General features: G+C 36.1%; 1 protein-coding gene across 16 annotated transcripts in view; it reads left to right on the forward strand.

Moving 5' to 3' along the window:
* CSMD1 (CUB and Sushi multiple domains 1) overlaps positions 1-16,950 on the forward strand; it is a 1,616,238-nt gene that overhangs the window by 1,489,554 nt on the left and 109,734 nt on the right. For all 16 annotated transcript variants that reach the window (XR_005595828.1, XM_039529053.1, XM_039529047.1 and 13 more), the window contains 2 exons: positions 3,675-3,869; positions 10,187-10,360. Coding sequence is in view for 15 of the 16 variants with exons in the window: in XM_039529053.1 (XP_039384987.1) it covers positions 3,675-3,869; positions 10,187-10,360 (369 nt within the window). In the remaining variant the exon portion in view is untranslated. The remainder of the gene's footprint in view (positions 1-3,674; positions 3,870-10,186; positions 10,361-16,950) is intronic.

Genomic DNA, 16,950 nt, shown 5'->3' on the forward strand with positions numbered 1-16,950 from the left:
ACCACAAAGCTGAAAACAAATCAAGTCCCCAGTCCTTCCAAACTTGTGAGCATGCCTAACTTATGCGTTGTGAGTCGTCCCATTAACTTCAGTGGAACTACTAACAGTATATACAAAATTAAACACATATATAAATCTTGAAAGGATTGGAGCCTAATACAGCTAAAGCAACATGATTAATGTCCCTTTTAAAGATTCCAGAAATATGTTTGTTTTGCAGCTCAATTTGGTATACTACTACTACTCTTTTTTGTCAGTATCACCTTATGTGCAGGGGTGAGTATTTAGAGACAAACATATTTTATAATGCTACAGTAGCTCCATTTCTCAGTGCTTTTTTATGGTGATTATAGTTCAAAATGAATTCCCTGCATTTGTGTGTATACATGGATATTAGTATATGTAGATGAAATCATTTTGCTGAAATGACACGTAATCTTACTTTTAGATGTAATTACATTTACTGAACTAAACTTAGGAACAAGCAGTGCTTACTCACACATTACTTCATAAAAACAAATCAATGTTGAAAGAAGACAGCTGCTTCTTTACATCTGGATGAAGTTGAAATAATCTCTGATGCAAATAGTTTCATCTGTGTAAATGAAAAATGTCTGTAGTCTCTGTACTTCACAAAGGGAAGACTGAGAAGTCTAATTCATTATGGCACTACCCAGAAAACCTGGGTGAGTTAAATAAAGCAACTGTTAGTTTATTTTTTAGCTCCTGAATGAAGTGGAAACTAATGAATCAGAATCATTCATTGTAAAATTAAAAACTACAGTACCTCAAGCAGCATTTTAGAGGCAGTTACACTTACATATAGCCATGAATCAGAGAGAGCATATCTTGTACTCTGGCAATAAAATATTTGATTTCATATGGAAATTGTATTGTGCTGTGGCAAAACGTAAAAGTGATGTAGAAAAGTGTGTTTGCTGTTAGAATGGAGGTAGGTTTTGTATATCTGAACTGTCAACAAAGTGTCTTACTAAAATCTGTCAGATTAAGAGAAATTATTTTGGGAGCTCATTTCCATAAGGTTAAAATAGGTGAACCTCTTATCTCTAAAATGGTTTAAAATATCCCCTGTGGTTGAGCTTGAATCTCTTTACTGGTGATGATTAAGCTAAATAAGAGGCTCCCTTTCATCTTTGAAAGAACCATATTTCTCTCTAAAACCATTACTCGAAAGAGGCAGTGATGAAAATTAGCCTTATGGTGGATCTAGAAAGTTACTGAATATTTATTTAAAATAATGTATATCATATGATAGACCTACACGATTTTATATTGAAGAGTTAAACCTTTTGATCATTTAATAATTTATTTATAATTTACTAATAAGCCAATGACCACTTTTTCTCAGCATCTGATTTTTGTATCTGGAAACACCATGAGCTGCTGTGAGACAAACAAACAAAAAAAAATTTCTAGCAGCTAAAATGATGTTAGCAAATAGGAAGTGATCACCTAAACTGAGCAACTGCTTCCAAAAACTGTGAAATACTGTAATGGGGGCAGGGAACCCTAACTTATCTCAAAATATGGACACTTCAATGTTATTATACAATTTGGTAACCACATTTGGACTAAACTGAAAAAGATCTGGGATATCTACATGTCATCCCTGTTTGGAAGTATAGTCTCATATTTGCCAATCACACACCCTTTGGGTAATTTTCCCAGCTCAGAAACTATTGCATCTTTCTCACATAGGCCTCCAGCAGTGTCAGTTCTATATTTTGTAATGATTGAGTCTATACCGTGGGTTCATGAAGTACTAGAAAAGACATACTTATAATCACAAAATACTAAAATATTCTGAATAGTTAAAAATAAATACAAACCAGAGGAAATTTAAATTTTAAAAATGCATTATTTTTTAATCACAGTCCAGGAATTTCACTAACCCTCTTTTTCTCTCACTGTTTCTATGCACCAAACACTTTAGGGCTAAATTCCCATTTGCACTAAGACTACTTTACATCACCCTGGCAATGGAAAGTAGCCTAAAAGTGGGAGTAAATGTAATTTATAACCACTTTGTGGCTCACTAACACTGTCAGGGTGGAGTAAAGTGGCCTTACTTTAAATAAAAATCAGACACTTTTATGTTTAGTTACCTTTTGATTTTTTAGCACAATTTTGGGTTTCTTGCATATTTGTTTCAGATCCTTATGGCCTTTATATGAACTAGTAATAGTAATGCAATGGCCTAAATGGATTTTATAGATGATTGGATATGATGATTGCTTAAACAGGACCTTTGGAATGTATCTTAATTTCTATGGCCAAATTCAAAGGCAAAATTTTTGTATTTTGTATTGTTTTCTTAGCTGTATTTCATTTTTTGGTGGGGCGGAGGGGGTCAGAAGGATAAATGTTTCTTTTCACAAATGTTAGTGGCTATTGCCTCTTCCTATAGTCACAGTGTGACAAGGCACTCGCTAGTAAGTTCTGAACCCTATTTTTCTATAGTAATGTAATTTTGAAATTCAGAATATAGGGTATTGAATTTGAGAGTTTCTTCTCTTTTCTTTAAGATCTGTACATATTCCCAAATATTGTAATAAAATGAAATCAGATTAAAAAGTAATTAACTTTAATATTTAGAACATATTTTTGAATAATATTCATACTAACCAAATAAATATTCTGTGAACTTTATCTTTGAACTTTAATAAATAAAGTCAACAGCAGGCTTGAGAAATTATCTCCAACTACACTATAAATTGCACGGTTCCTATGATAGTTCACACAAAATTCAGTTATAACTTGCATGAATATCATGAAAAATGTTAACACTGATATTCTCCATTACTTATAGTAAGTACACTATCTTCCCAAACTTGGAATACGAGAAGCTGCAGTACTGACATCACTGTGGTGTGTCAAATGTTGATTTGTTTTTTAATGGCAACTACTCCAATTTGTAATGTCATAACTGCTATGGTGTACTTACAGTACATCAGTTTCCAGGTAATTAGGATTGAATATTTAACTTTCTTCACTACAGTGTGTTTATAGGATACACCTGAAAGAATCCAGTTAGAGCCCGGTAAATGTCATGTGCAGTGAAGTGAAACATTTTTTTAAAGTGTTACATTTATCAGACATTGTTGATAGAACTGGACTGTCTTTTGCATTAGATAACAAAAGACTATATCCTGAGAAGATTCCCCATTGACTATTAAGTACTTCATCATTGTCTGCTATTCCTTATATACCCACTGTAGTCTGTAGTATGATCTTTCCTTAACCAAGATTTGAAGACTTCAATGGCTCAGACACAGGTTTGATACAGAAATGGTTGGCTGAGATTCTGTAGCCTGCATTGTGCAGGAGGTCAGACTAGATGATCATAATGGTCCCTTCTGACCTTAAAGTCTATGATTCTATGATTATTTAATTTTAAATAAATTGTCTTTAAATGTAACTGTATATAACTATATAATTGTTCTATTGTATCTAAATTGCAATGTACTACAAACTACTAAAATCCCTTTGTATTGTGCAATGTCTGTTGCTCTTTGCTGGAGCTTGTATTTTAAAAATGTTCTCAGCATGCTTCATTTCACATGGAAAGCCTCCTGTCAGTAAGACCATCAGTCATTTTTTGTGAAGTAATGTGGGGGGAAAAGTGCTAATATACAAATTTCCATTCTTCACAGCTGCAACTTGCCTCAGCATTGAGACTCTGCTCTCAGAGCATGTCATCTGGAGACTGATATCTGGGTCATTGAATGAGTATGGAGGTCAAGTCATGCTGAGCTGCAGTCCTGGCTATTATTTAGGGGGTCAAAGACTCATACAGTGCAGATCTAATGGCACATGGAGTGGAGGTGATGAAAGGCATAGTTGTAAAGGTAAGGAGCATTCTTGTTTACTAAATATCATGTTTTCTGATAGTATATTTGTATTTGTAGTGTTTTTTATTTAGTTCATTTCTGTAATAACTGTAGATGAAACTATTTTGTTTTCCTAACATTCTGCTGATAAATTGAAAACAAATAAATAAGATTGATTATCACTGGTTGAAATCAACTGATGCAAACTGAGAATGTCTTGAATAACACATTTGTTTACACTATTAAGTATTTTGGAAATGAGATGTAATTTGTTTGTAAATCAACACTCTCAAAGCAAGGTGCAACTTTTTAATTTTATTTTTTAACAAAAGTCAAAGATATATTGTCATAGTAGCTATATAGTTGCTCCTTTAAGTGGATGATGACCCATGTTTGACTCATGGGTTCATTTGAGAGTTAGGATCTGGGTAAACATTGCATATACTGTTTACAGAATAGTTGAGGATATTGTTGTTACTTAAGTAATTTGTGAAAGGGAATATGTGTACATGATTTTGCTTTATGCTCTTGAATAAAATATGAAGATTTCACTATTTGGGTCTATTTCATACATTCATTACAACACATTTTTATATAATATCTTTCATACAAAAAAACCACAAAAATCTTTAATGCTAATGATAATCGACACAAGCAAGTACAGATATAATATGTAGATTAAACTAATCAGATAGAGAAGACCTGTACATAAAGGCTGGTCATGGATGAAGAAACAGAGAGAGAAAGAATCTGTTAGTCAACTATCTCAGAGAATATTCAGGTTTTTGTACAATGCTAATTAACTTATTGTCACAGCAACTCTGCAAGGTATGTATGTATTAATATCCCTTTTACATATGGGGGAACTCTCCCACATTCAAGCTCTGCTTTGTGTGGTGAGTTTGGGGGGAGAAATAGGGAAGGGTGTGTATGTGTCCAGGATCTAATTACAGTTCCCTGTTTCTGTGGATTGTGGATTGTGCTGGTCCTGACTCCAAAACCTACATAATTTAGAGCATTTTATGGGTCTCTCTGGGACCCATATACCAGTCAAGGTTTGGCAGAAGAGAGCTCTGCTACACCCCATTAGCTTCACACCATCTTGTTCCCTGTGTTGAGGTCAGAAGGAGAGGTAGTACATCTGCCTTCAATCCTGTACTCCACCTGTAGACCACACAATCTTTCAGAATCAGTTCTGAAAAGTATATTAATCCAAGGAAGATTTGGTTTTTTTAGAATGAGCTAATCTCCCCTCATATGCAAATTGAACAAAGGAGAATCTCTGTGGAACCCATATGTAAAATAATTCCTGGAGTAGACTATCTATTGCTCAGTGACAGATTTATCAGAAATAAATAAATAAAGCCACTCTAACCTACATACCCCCTGCTAGGGCCTGCAGAAATGTCAATAATGCCTTGTGTCCTGTGTTGTTGTAGCCATGTCAGTCCCAGGATATTAGAGAGACAAGGTGGATGAGTTAATATATATTTTATTGGGTAAACTTCTGTTGGTGAGAGAAACAAACTTTCAAGCTTACACAGAGCTCTTCTTTAGGTCTGGGAAACTTACTCAGAGTATCACAGCTAAATACAGGATGGAACAGATTATTTAGCATAAGTAGTTAATACATATTTCACTGGACCATTCATGGTGAAGTGGCCAGGTAAACACCTCTCCAGTCATAGAAAGGAAAGGAAGAGAGAAGCAGTTGTAGGGGGGTGAGGAGGGGGTTAGTGGGTTATAGATTGTTGTAATAAGCCATAAATCCAGTGTCTCTATTCAGTCCACATTTTTTTGTATCTAACAAAGTTATGAATTTAAGCTCCCAGGCTGGTCTTTTGAAAGTGTGCAGGATTCCTTTGAGGATGAGGACTGATAGGTCATATATAGAGTGATCACTTTGTGAAAAGTGTTCACCCAGAGGCGATAGGGTATCTTTTTCTTTTATCATTTTTCTACATGAGTTCATTCAAGAGTGCAATGATTGTCTGTGATATCACCACCTATTTACTATTGTGCATTTATTGGGGCAACTATTTATTGTAAAGACTATTCAAATTTGTGTTACCTTTACTTCCCCTACTTGCATAATTACAGCTTTAATTCCTTTAATTATCACTTTCTAAAGCCAGGTACCTTACTGCATGAAATATAGTTTAATTTTGCTTACCAACCTTCCCTGAGATCAGGTCTGGGGTCACAGGACAACAGACCCTACAATCAAGGAAGTTTAGATAAAGCAAAAAGATAAATTTGCATTATACTCAAAGTCTCATGATAGAACTTTGAATGTGAGCAAGGAAGTCAAAGACAGGAAAATTCCTAAAACAAGATAAAAGTAACCATATAAAAGTTATAGAGCAAAGTAGAAGTAAACTCCATTAAAAAAGATATATAATACTGTAGTTTAACGTCTTTGCTAAGGATCACCACTGGGATGGAATAATATACAGCAATGTTCATATTGAGTAAATTGCTACCAGTTTTAGTTTTGTTGATAAATCATTTTTCATTGTGCTAGATGAACTAATGAATGAAAACCAATCATTGTGCAGCAGCAAAGTCCTTGTTTTCCCAAGCAAATTGTAGGCCCATCACTTTCACGATCCTACAAATGGGAATGCAGAAAATGTGACTAGAGCTTCCTAGGCAATTAGCCCTATTTATAGCCCCTCCCTCCCAGGGATAGCAACCAATCAAATTGCACTCACCAGACACTGAGAACTGTGTTGTTCCAGACTGTCAGCACATGGAGCGTGCATAAACAAGGACAGGTGGGAAACAGTGTCCCATGCTTGAGAAGAGAAGGGATGGAGTAAAGAAAGTGTCTGCAGAAGCACGAACCCTTACTGAATAAAACAATATAATTGTTTAAAACAAACAAAATAAAATTGCTTACATATATTTTGAAATAGACTAGAAAAGCAAGTATAGTTGCCACTAGGGCAAGGCAACAATGTGATTTTTGGACTTTCTCTGAATAGTGGTACTGTGACGGGTTGGAGCCCTTGGAAAGTCACCTGATGTGCTGAGATACCACTGAGTCTACCTGTTCTGCCAGCATGAGTCCCCTTTTACCTGTCTTACTGAGCCAGACCCTTAAAATCGCCTCTAACAACACACAGGCAGGGCCACACCCAACTGCACATCAGCTCTGGGAACATTCCGCTTAAGGGACTTGCTCCAGCACTTAGATGTCCACCTCACTTGGAGTACAGACCCAAAGATATATTATATTCGCCTCTTCCCTCAATGTGGAAGAGGATATGCACAATTTCTTGTTCCCTCCCCACCGCCCCACAGTTAGAAATCACATAAACTGGGTTGTATTATAAATGAAAAATAAAGTTCTTAACTATAATAGGTGTATTTTAAGTAGTTAAGGAGGTAGCAGACAGAACAAGGCAGATTATTAAGAAATCAAACAGAGCATGCAAACTAAGCTTAATACACTAAAGAAACTGGTTACATGTGAGTTCTCACTCTAAATGGTGGTTCTAATAATCTTCTTCACAGGCCAGATGCCCTTCCAGCCTGGGTCCAGTTCTTTCCCCCTGTGCAGTCTTAGGTGTTTCCAGCAGTCATTTTGGGTGGGATAGCAGGGGAGAACTGATCACCTGGATTGCCTCACTCCTCACCCTTAAATAGTATTTGCATAAGGCGGGAGTCCTTTGTTTCCTAGTTTGATCCCCCTTCCCTTACAGTGGAAAGTTACAAGAAGTCATAGGTGATGTTTTAGTATCAGGTGACAAGACTACCTGACTCTGTCGGGCCCTTGTAGTCATTCTTCACAGCCTGACCCACATATTCACAGGAAGACTAAGCTCTTTTACAGTCCATTGTCCTTGTTGCTAGGCCATCCACCCTGTTTGACTTTTCCATTGTTGTACCAGAAGTATTGGCAGTGGGTGTCACCCAAAGTAGCATAGTTGAAATACAGATACATAGTCAAGATTCCTAATTTCAGATAAAGAAATGAAACATGCATACAAATAGGATAATCTCATTCAGTAAATCATAACCTTTCCAATGATATCTCACATGAGCCATTTTGCATAAAGTATATCTGTTATGTCATTTTCATATCATAAGCATATTTTCATAAAGTATATGGAATGACATGTCACATTGGTGGGTTATTTTTTCTTTGGGTTTATTTGTCAAACAGTTCATTTTGAATGAATAAGAGTAGAAAAATAGGATAGCTCTTTCATAATTTCTATGAAATAATGAGAATTTTGATTTTTCTTTTGTAGTTAAAAAACAGGTTTTGAGTTAATTAACTGAAATTACACCTTTTTTTCTTTTGTGTAACCACTATTAAATAATCTCTAAAGCTTAGTTTTCCACCTTCTTTAATTGGAAACTGATTTTGCCGCTGGATCACAAGTAGTCATCCTGGAATCCATTCTCCAGCTGCTGAAAAGTTTGTTGAAAAGGCCAGTTCTTCACAAATGGCCACAGTGATAAAAATCCTAGTAAGGTAATTAGAGGAGACAATAGAGAGAGTGATCCAGATAGGATGTATTTAACAAAAAGATAAGAAGGAATAGATGCAAAATCCTAATGGACTTGTTTATGCACTCCTGATTAAAGGTTTATTATTAATTTATTTGCAAGATAAAGATGTTATTTCATCTGTAGAATTTAATGAGGGTGAACATCAGCTGCCAAAATATGTTCAGTAGTACTTTTGTATGGTGTATAATATTAAGATCCAGAAACATACTAAAGATTGTTCTGAGAATACAGTGTGTACTGTGTTCTATCACTCACATATACAGAAGAGATGGTATAAATATAGATTCTGTTCTAGCTGTGTACAATTAGGTTTTTTGAGGCAGCAGGGGGGATAATTGAAACATGATTGTTGATGTAATTAAAGCATTTAAATCTTATATTTCAATATCCATTTATATAATGTGACTTTTAAAAAGGACCCACTAGAAGTCAGGTTTGGGGATGTCTATGGCTGGAGAGACTTAATTGGGGGTATTAGTTGCATTTCATTTCGCCTTAAGGTTGTGCAGGATGGTTTCTTTAACAAAACAAGATACAACTCATCAAACATGCTGTTGCAATTTCAATCAGCTAGAAAAATCAGAGGTCATTTGGCAAATGTAAACTATTGCGTATATATGCATAGTACAGTCCACTATATAATATTTTAGTGAACTAAATTAAAATGAGTGTGCTATGTACATATCATCATTATTCTGCATATTTATAATCAGACATCTTATATCATTGGACCTCTCCACAAGCTAATTCAGTTATTACTTAAATTGCAGTCAAAAGGAATCCTTACATTAAATCTGGAGCATGTGATGCTCCTCAGCAGAAGTTTGGTGCAAAATGAGCATTGGTAATCTATTTCCTAAATGCATGTACTGGTGTGACTGACTACAATGAAATCCAGGTTATACGTTTACCTAGTTTCCACAATGGTATCCCATTATAGCTCCTAAACTACAGCTGTCCATTATTAGCAAGTCAAATATAGAAGAGAAAGATAGTGCCTTAAGAATTGAGAGAGAAAATTTCCTGTCATTGAAATTTTAGTTTTGAGTAACATGTGCCTGTGAAAATAAAGAAAATGTAGAAAAGGTGTGCGCTGTCAATCAGTAAAATAGAACTGGAACTAGCTAAGACAACAAAGGACTACCACAATTACCATCTTATTAATTGTATATTAATGGAAACAAGGAAAAATAACAGATTGTGTTTAACTAGGTTTGACCAGTTATCAACAGAATGAAAGATTTTTCACATTTAATTGGGTAGTTTACAGTATATAACATTATTGTAAATATCAACAGAAGATACTATATTAAGAAAATTCAACATCTGGGCTGAGTTCAATATATAAAAACCTCATGCCTTTTGAAAGGCAAAACACCTCCACAGACCTGGGAAAGTACAGGGGAAGGCAATTCTTCCTATCCTGTACAACAGGAATCAGCAGTGTTCTGGAGTACTGCCATGATCTACCCAGACATGCCTGAATCTTGGATGACTAGCATTGTTCGTCACGTTCCTTTTGTGCTTCAGCCTGTAAGGTAGATTGTGCCTATCCTCTGCAATGGTCCCCTAGAGGGGGAAAGGGATCCTTGAGCATTTCCCTAATCTGGCACACCTGTGCCAATGAAGGCATAATTTTAAACTCTTAATTTAGAGCGTATACCACATCAGATTCTTCAATGTATGTATATAAAGCCTATGCAAAAACATAGATTTACAAAAGCTATAAGGAATTGAGTTATTTCGTGTATCTAAGAGATTAAGAAGAGATGATTTCATATTTCAGTTTCAGTTTTATGTTTTCCTCCTAGTTGTCTCCTGTGGTGGCCTCCCTTCTCCACCAAATGGTAATAAGATTGGAACCCTAATGGTGTATGGAGCCACTGCAATCTTCACCTGTAACACGGGGTACACACTAGTTGGATCTCATGTGAGAGAATGCTTAGCAAATGGACTCTGGAGTGGCGCCGAAACCCAATGTCTGGGTAAATATACCTAAAGTCTTTCTTTACAACTCAAACTCATAACTAGATCCTGGAAATGCAATGCTGTCAGGTGAATGTGTAATAAATACTATAGAAAATGAAGCTGTCCTAATATGGAAAATATGCCATGCTGTGTATTATTTTCTTTTCCTCTATTAGAATTTGGCTGTTTTTATCTAATTATGCCTAATATTTTAGAACAAAAGCTTAGGGAGTGTCCAACTGAAGGAACAAAATACTCCTTTGTTCATAAAGACAGGCATGGCACAATAAATTATATTCCATCACAACTTCTCACCTGAGATATAAACAAAATGAAAAGGCATTCATAGTGGAGTTGGATTCTTTCTTTAATTTTTATATTGCAGTTCAATATATGGATTCCCCTGCCCCATTTTGTTTTTTTGTCCATATGAAGACTTTAGTAGAAAGACTTTGTTCTTCCACATTTACAGCAAAAAGAAGGTAATAGCACAATAAATGTGTTCTCACATATAACCCCCTTGCACTCTCTTTCCTCTGGTAATTTTTTTGGTTAAAAAAGAAAGTCAGAGGGAAAGAAATGAGAAATTCAGTGCAAAATGAGCAATATTAAACCCAACTTTTAGTAATCTTTTAATGTTCTCTTGAAGACCATAAAAGGTACAAGAGATAAAGTAATTATTATGTGTGTATTAAATTGTTCTATAGCTCAAAAACAGCATTGTTTTATCATGCAATTCAGAAATGCATCATTTCTGTGTGTTTGACTGACTAAGTATATCTGTAGGTAAAGGGTCTTCGTGTTCCTTTTTGGCAGACTTCAGTGTGGTGTTAAAATGAGTGAGAACCATTTATGCACAGAGAAAAGTTTAATGATTTGCAATAAACTGTGATATACATGTAAATTACTATTTCTTGAATGCATTCCTAGGATATCAAAATGCTGCATCTATCTTCATATGTGTCTTGTTTCCTTCAAAGATAAAACTAGCATAAGAAGCAAACTAAATAATTCATAATACATACAATAGGTGTCATCAAGGTGAAAGACTTCTGTATTGATTTGCTATCTATGCCACATCATAATGTTTCATGGAACACAATAGCTCACCAGGATATGATTGTCAGGGACATTAAACATTCCTATTTCATCTCGGATTAAATACTAAAACTATTTTATAAGAAAACTGAAAATAGCTGTGGCATTAAATGTTAAGGCAGATACCTTACTGATAACTGACCTCTTTATGTAAAATTAGCAAGTGGGTTAATAATAATGCTTGCCTAACTTAATTTGTATTCATAATTTGTTTTATTTTTTTTCCAAATATAGCAAATGTACCAAAATAGACAAAGTAACTATAGAGGTTAGGAAGAGGAAGCAACATATGCATCTTCAGGATCCACATTAATCAAAGCCCTTTAAAATGTTAGCCCAATTTGCTCTGAATTTTTTGGGCATTCTCCTTCTGCAGAGTGCCAGTCATTCATTAGCTGTGATTTGCCTAGCTTTGTGAATTTGTCACAAAAGTAACAGTTTTAGTTTCTTTAATGTAATTTATTTATTTTTGTTTACTAAGTTTTAAATTATTTTGTCCAATTTATAAAATACTTGATCCAAAAATGAAATCACTCAGTGCAAATTCTATAAAAATAGATCAACAGTGAACTCTGCATATGAGCACACTGACAGTTAGAGAACTCTACCTTCTGCACACCCAAATCCATTCAAACTAATCCCTCAAGCAAAAGCTTGGGTAAACTGATAGCCCTTGCAGAATCTCCTGAAGCTCAAAACACTTGTGTCTGAGTGAGCAAGATCAAGTCAAAGCAGAAAAAACCTGCCCAAAGCCCCACCTCTTTAAACTTGTGTGGCTTTGGCTCAAGTATCTCAAGTGTTCTCAGTTGCTAAGGTATCATATGAGAAGACAGTCAGCCTCTAAGGTAACCAGGACCCAAACTTCAGAGATGTAGGTCAAAACTAATCTGTACCTGGAAACACACGAAGCCAATCTGGACTGCAGAGCACTAGTTTTATATGCAATCCATAAGCACTACCTCTACAGAAAAGGCCATGGTTGTACACTGTGACTAAGCACTTAAGAACTGTGCTTGACTTAGCATGTGACTAAGCCCATTGACTTTTCATGTTAGGTTAAGTATGCACATAAGTGATTTGCTTGGTCAGGGCTCAGCACCACAGTTGCCAACTTTCATGTGGTAAATAAGCACCTCAACTTTCACAATAAGCCAAAAATCAAGCTAATCCCATTTCAAAACAAGGCCCAAACAAGCCAATCCATAAGAACCCCAACGCTCTATGTGACTAGATCCCCCTGGTGTTCAGTCGGGGACTGTGGTGGGCCTGCTGTGCACCCCTGACTTTCTCTTCCCCTTACTCCTGCTTGCTGGGAGCCAATCAAAAAAAAAGGGGGGGGGCAACAAACTATAAGCCAAACAAGCTACAAGCCAAAAATAGCCAACAAGCAACTCACAAGCCAATTAAGCCAAAAACAAGCCCAAAGTCTGCGTCCCCCTTGTCGTCCCCCGTCCCCCCGCAGGTTTGGCATGTCTGCTCAGCACTTTGCAGAAGCTATATGTGAGCAGTAGCATTCTGCTTTATTTGCAGCTTTAGAGTGGTTTTCAGGTGGCTAGCCATGAAAAGTGCATTGCATAATCCAGTCTTGTGCTGACAAATATGGTCCGGTCCACATCTAAAAGGAGAGGTTACAATCTCCTGGCCAGGCATAGATAGATAATCATTTGAATTCAATGTTAAGTAAAGGAAGACAACCCCCTGTATCATGGGACCAGATACTGACTCAGACAGCTCTTCTAAACATTTTCCCAAAGCAACCAGCATTACTTTTGTCTTATATGTTTTAAGTTTCAGACAACTAGTGTGCTTCCCATCCTAAATCTTGACTAGAAACTGGGAAAATAGAGACTCTTGCCCAGTCAACCGCCATGCAGATTCAATGGAAAAGAGCTATAAATTTATCAGCAACACCGGATTGACACTACACCCCAACCCACATCCCTTTCTATATCAGCAGCCTTTCATATGCATTGAATAGGAGTAGGTGCAAAAATAGAAACTTGTGGCACTTGCCCAGGGATAGAGTCAAATTTCCAGGGGTGTCATTCAGATGCTTTAACCATAAGACCATCCTTTCTCTTCCAGCAGTTCTCTGCCTCATTCACTGTCCTCCTTCCAACTTTTGCAAAAAATGACAAAGGAGTACTATGCATAACAGTGGCAGGGGGAGTCAGGAAAAAATGAAGCATGAGTTCTGTATGCGTAAGTGGGCTGAATTAAGTTTGTATTAGCAACCTTAATTTATATGTTACCTAACTTTTGAGTGGTTGATTTTTTAGCCTTCATGTTTTAACATAGTTTTTTTAAATGTAATTTTATAGAAGGTCATCATTTACAGATCAGCATTTGTCAAAAGTTACCATGCACTGTCATCTGTTAGTGTTCAATTTTACCCAACAATGTACTTAAATAGAAGATAATTCCACCATCTCAGATACTGCTGTAGTGATAACAGCTGGCAAATATTGGCTTCGTAATAGTGATTACTAAACATGCAAATCTGTCTAAGTATTTTCATGATCCCCCATTACCATAATATCTGAGCTCTTCACAGGTATCAGGTTTAAAACAAACAGATGGAAGTACTTCTTCACACAATGCAGTCAATCTGTGGAACTCATTGCCAGGGGATGTTGTAAAAATATAACTGGGTTAAAAAAAAAACTAGATAAGGTCATGGAGGATGGGGCCATCAATGACAATTAACCAAGATGGTCAGGGACATAAACACAAGCTCCAGGTGTCCCTAGGATGACCAGATGTCCCATTTTTAAAGGGACAGTCCCAGTTTTTAGGCCTTTTTCTTATGTAAGCACCTATTATCTCCTACCCCCTGTCCTGTTTTTTCACATTTGCTATCTGGTAACCCTAGGTGTCCCTTTATCTCCAACTGCCAGAAGCTGGGATTGGATGAAAAAGAATGGATCTCTCAAAATTGCCCTGTTCTGTGCAGTCCCTCAGAAGCATCTGGCACTGATGACAGACGAGATACTGGGCTAGATGGACCATTGGTCTGACCCAGTATGGTTGTTCTTATGCCATGGTCTTGCCACTATGTGTTAGTAGAATGTACTTCCAAGAAAACACCTCTCAAATGACATAAAGGAACTACATGTTGAGATTGGGAATGCACAAATGTGTGCAAAAAGATTAGGAATGAAAGTTTTTGGTTAATGATTTTCTTGAGACTATCCTCTAAAAAACTTTACATTCTACTACTTCTGATGAGAGAGAGAGAGAGTCTGTGTGTGTGGCAAATTTTCAGTAGCATTATATCATCTACCTCCGGCATCTCCTTAATGAAAAGGAAATTCTTTAAAGTCTTTCTTGGTATTTCTTAATGGTTTGTTGGGGCCCAGCTAATTTCCTTTCTGAAGAAAATAGTTTATCTGATACACATGCTGAAACTGACTTTCTCATACCAGGTTTTTAGTGTAGCAGACTATCTCATCTATTTCAAAAGTCATTTGGAACACAAGGGCTTTGAATTCTAGTTATGATGTTTGGGAGCTGCAGCCATTTTAATTTATTTTCAAACACTTTTATTTCTTTATTTATTCAGAGGTTCTTTCTTTGCACAGGCTAACGTCTCAGCACTTCTATTTGGTTCTATTACCAATATATAGTTATTATAGTGCCAGTGTACCTATGATATATTTTGTCCCCAAAGTACGCTATCTTTATTACTTTTTCTGTTTTAATGTTATTTCTGATACAATATGTCATTTGCTATACCATGGTGATGACTTACAGGAAGATTGAATCCTTTTGTAAGTACCATGACATTCATATTGCTAAAATAGCAAGATGCAGTGGTGTTTGAAGTATTTTGTTGGAAGATCTGGCTTGATTTTTTTTTGTTTTTGTTTTGTTTTGTTTAACTCTTCACAGTTTTTTTTTCTGTTTGAAAATACACATTGTTAAGAGTGATGGCATCTTGTTATATAAAATAGAGACCTATATATAGATGGAAATAATATACACAGTTATTTTAATAAATATGTCATATAGTTGCAGGCCAAAAATGGAAAAAGAAACCAGACTAACAAAAAGAGGAGTGGAAATATTCCCAAGCCCCTGCTTAGTGGCTTACATAGAGCCCAATGCAAGTGAGTTATATCAGACACAGAGGTTTTATTTTTGCACCAAGTCAAGATCAGGGAGTATATGTCAGGCTTAATTCCGTTTTAACATAAAAAAAACAAAAAAACACCTGTCTGATCTTCTGATCAGTAACAACAGTCCTTAGCACAAACTAAGCAATACTACTATCAGTATTCTTCTATGTTTGAATAATAAATTATTCTAATCTCTGGAACCCTAGATAGCATTCTCTTTGTTTTCCTGTATGCTTGCTGTGAAATACATCTGCAGATTAAACAACCCCAAAGATGAATTTATCATTGTAGCCAAAAATTGAGGATCATGTAATCTAGAGATGGAAAAGGCCTATTAGGTCATCTCATCAATCTCCTTTTCAGCACAGGATTGTTCCCTACTGGAAATTTACTAATGTATATTCCATTCTAGTTTTAAATGTGCCAAGCAGTGCACCTTCCAGCACTTATTTGGGAAACTGTTACGCAGGATAATAGATATCTGTATCAGGAAGATTTTCCTGATATGCAGCTTGATTTTTTCCTTGTTCAATTTCATATATTTACTCCCAACAATGCCTCTTTTTATTGGCCTTTGTGTTGTCATAACATTTTACAAATCTATGACTAATTGGATATCCGTTATCACCCTTCAGTCCGTTTGATTATTTTGATTTCGCTTTCTAGCTTTATTCGTCTATCTGTGTTTCAAATTATTTTCCCCAGAAGTACTTTCACTTTTTAAAGGTTGCAGCAGCAACTGTTGATGTCATTTATTAGTCTGTTAAAATTAGTGTTTGTCTTATGATACTTCCTATTTCTTTTTCCTAAACATTTTTGTGAGACTTTGGTATTTGTTTAATATGCCAGGCCAACTTCTCTGGTGAATGAAACTCTTTGTTTAGATATTGTTGAGAAAACTCACATCACTCTCACAAAGAGGTATGACACTTCTCAGGCTGAAAGGCAGTTCCTTTATCATGTCACTTTGCCATCTCAAGTCTAGCCCAGGTCAATAGTGACAGTGATGCCTGTAAAAAGTTCTTGTTAGATGTATGCTGTGCATGACTTTTGCCAGAATTGTGCCTATCTTTTAGATATTATCTCACATTTCAAGTGCAAAATACACCAATATGTTTTAAACGGGGCTTTAGGTCTGATTCAAAAAGCACATTAAACCCAATAGAATCATCATAGAATCATAGAATTCAAGATCAGAAGGGACCATTATGATCATCTAGTCTGACCTCCTGCAAGATGCAGGCCACATAAGCCGATCCACCCACTCCTGAACTAATTCACTCCCTTGACTCTGCTGTTGAATGCTCCAAATCATGATTTAAAGACTTCAAGTAGCAGATAAGCCACCAGCAAGCGACCCCTGCCCCATGCTTCGGAGGAAGGCGAAAAAC

The sequence above is a fragment of the Mauremys reevesii genome, linkage group 3 (assembly GCF_016161935.1).
Source record: "Mauremys reevesii isolate NIE-2019 linkage group 3, ASM1616193v1, whole genome shotgun sequence".
NCBI classification, from domain to species: domain Eukaryota; kingdom Metazoa; phylum Chordata; order Testudines; family Geoemydidae; genus Mauremys; species Mauremys reevesii.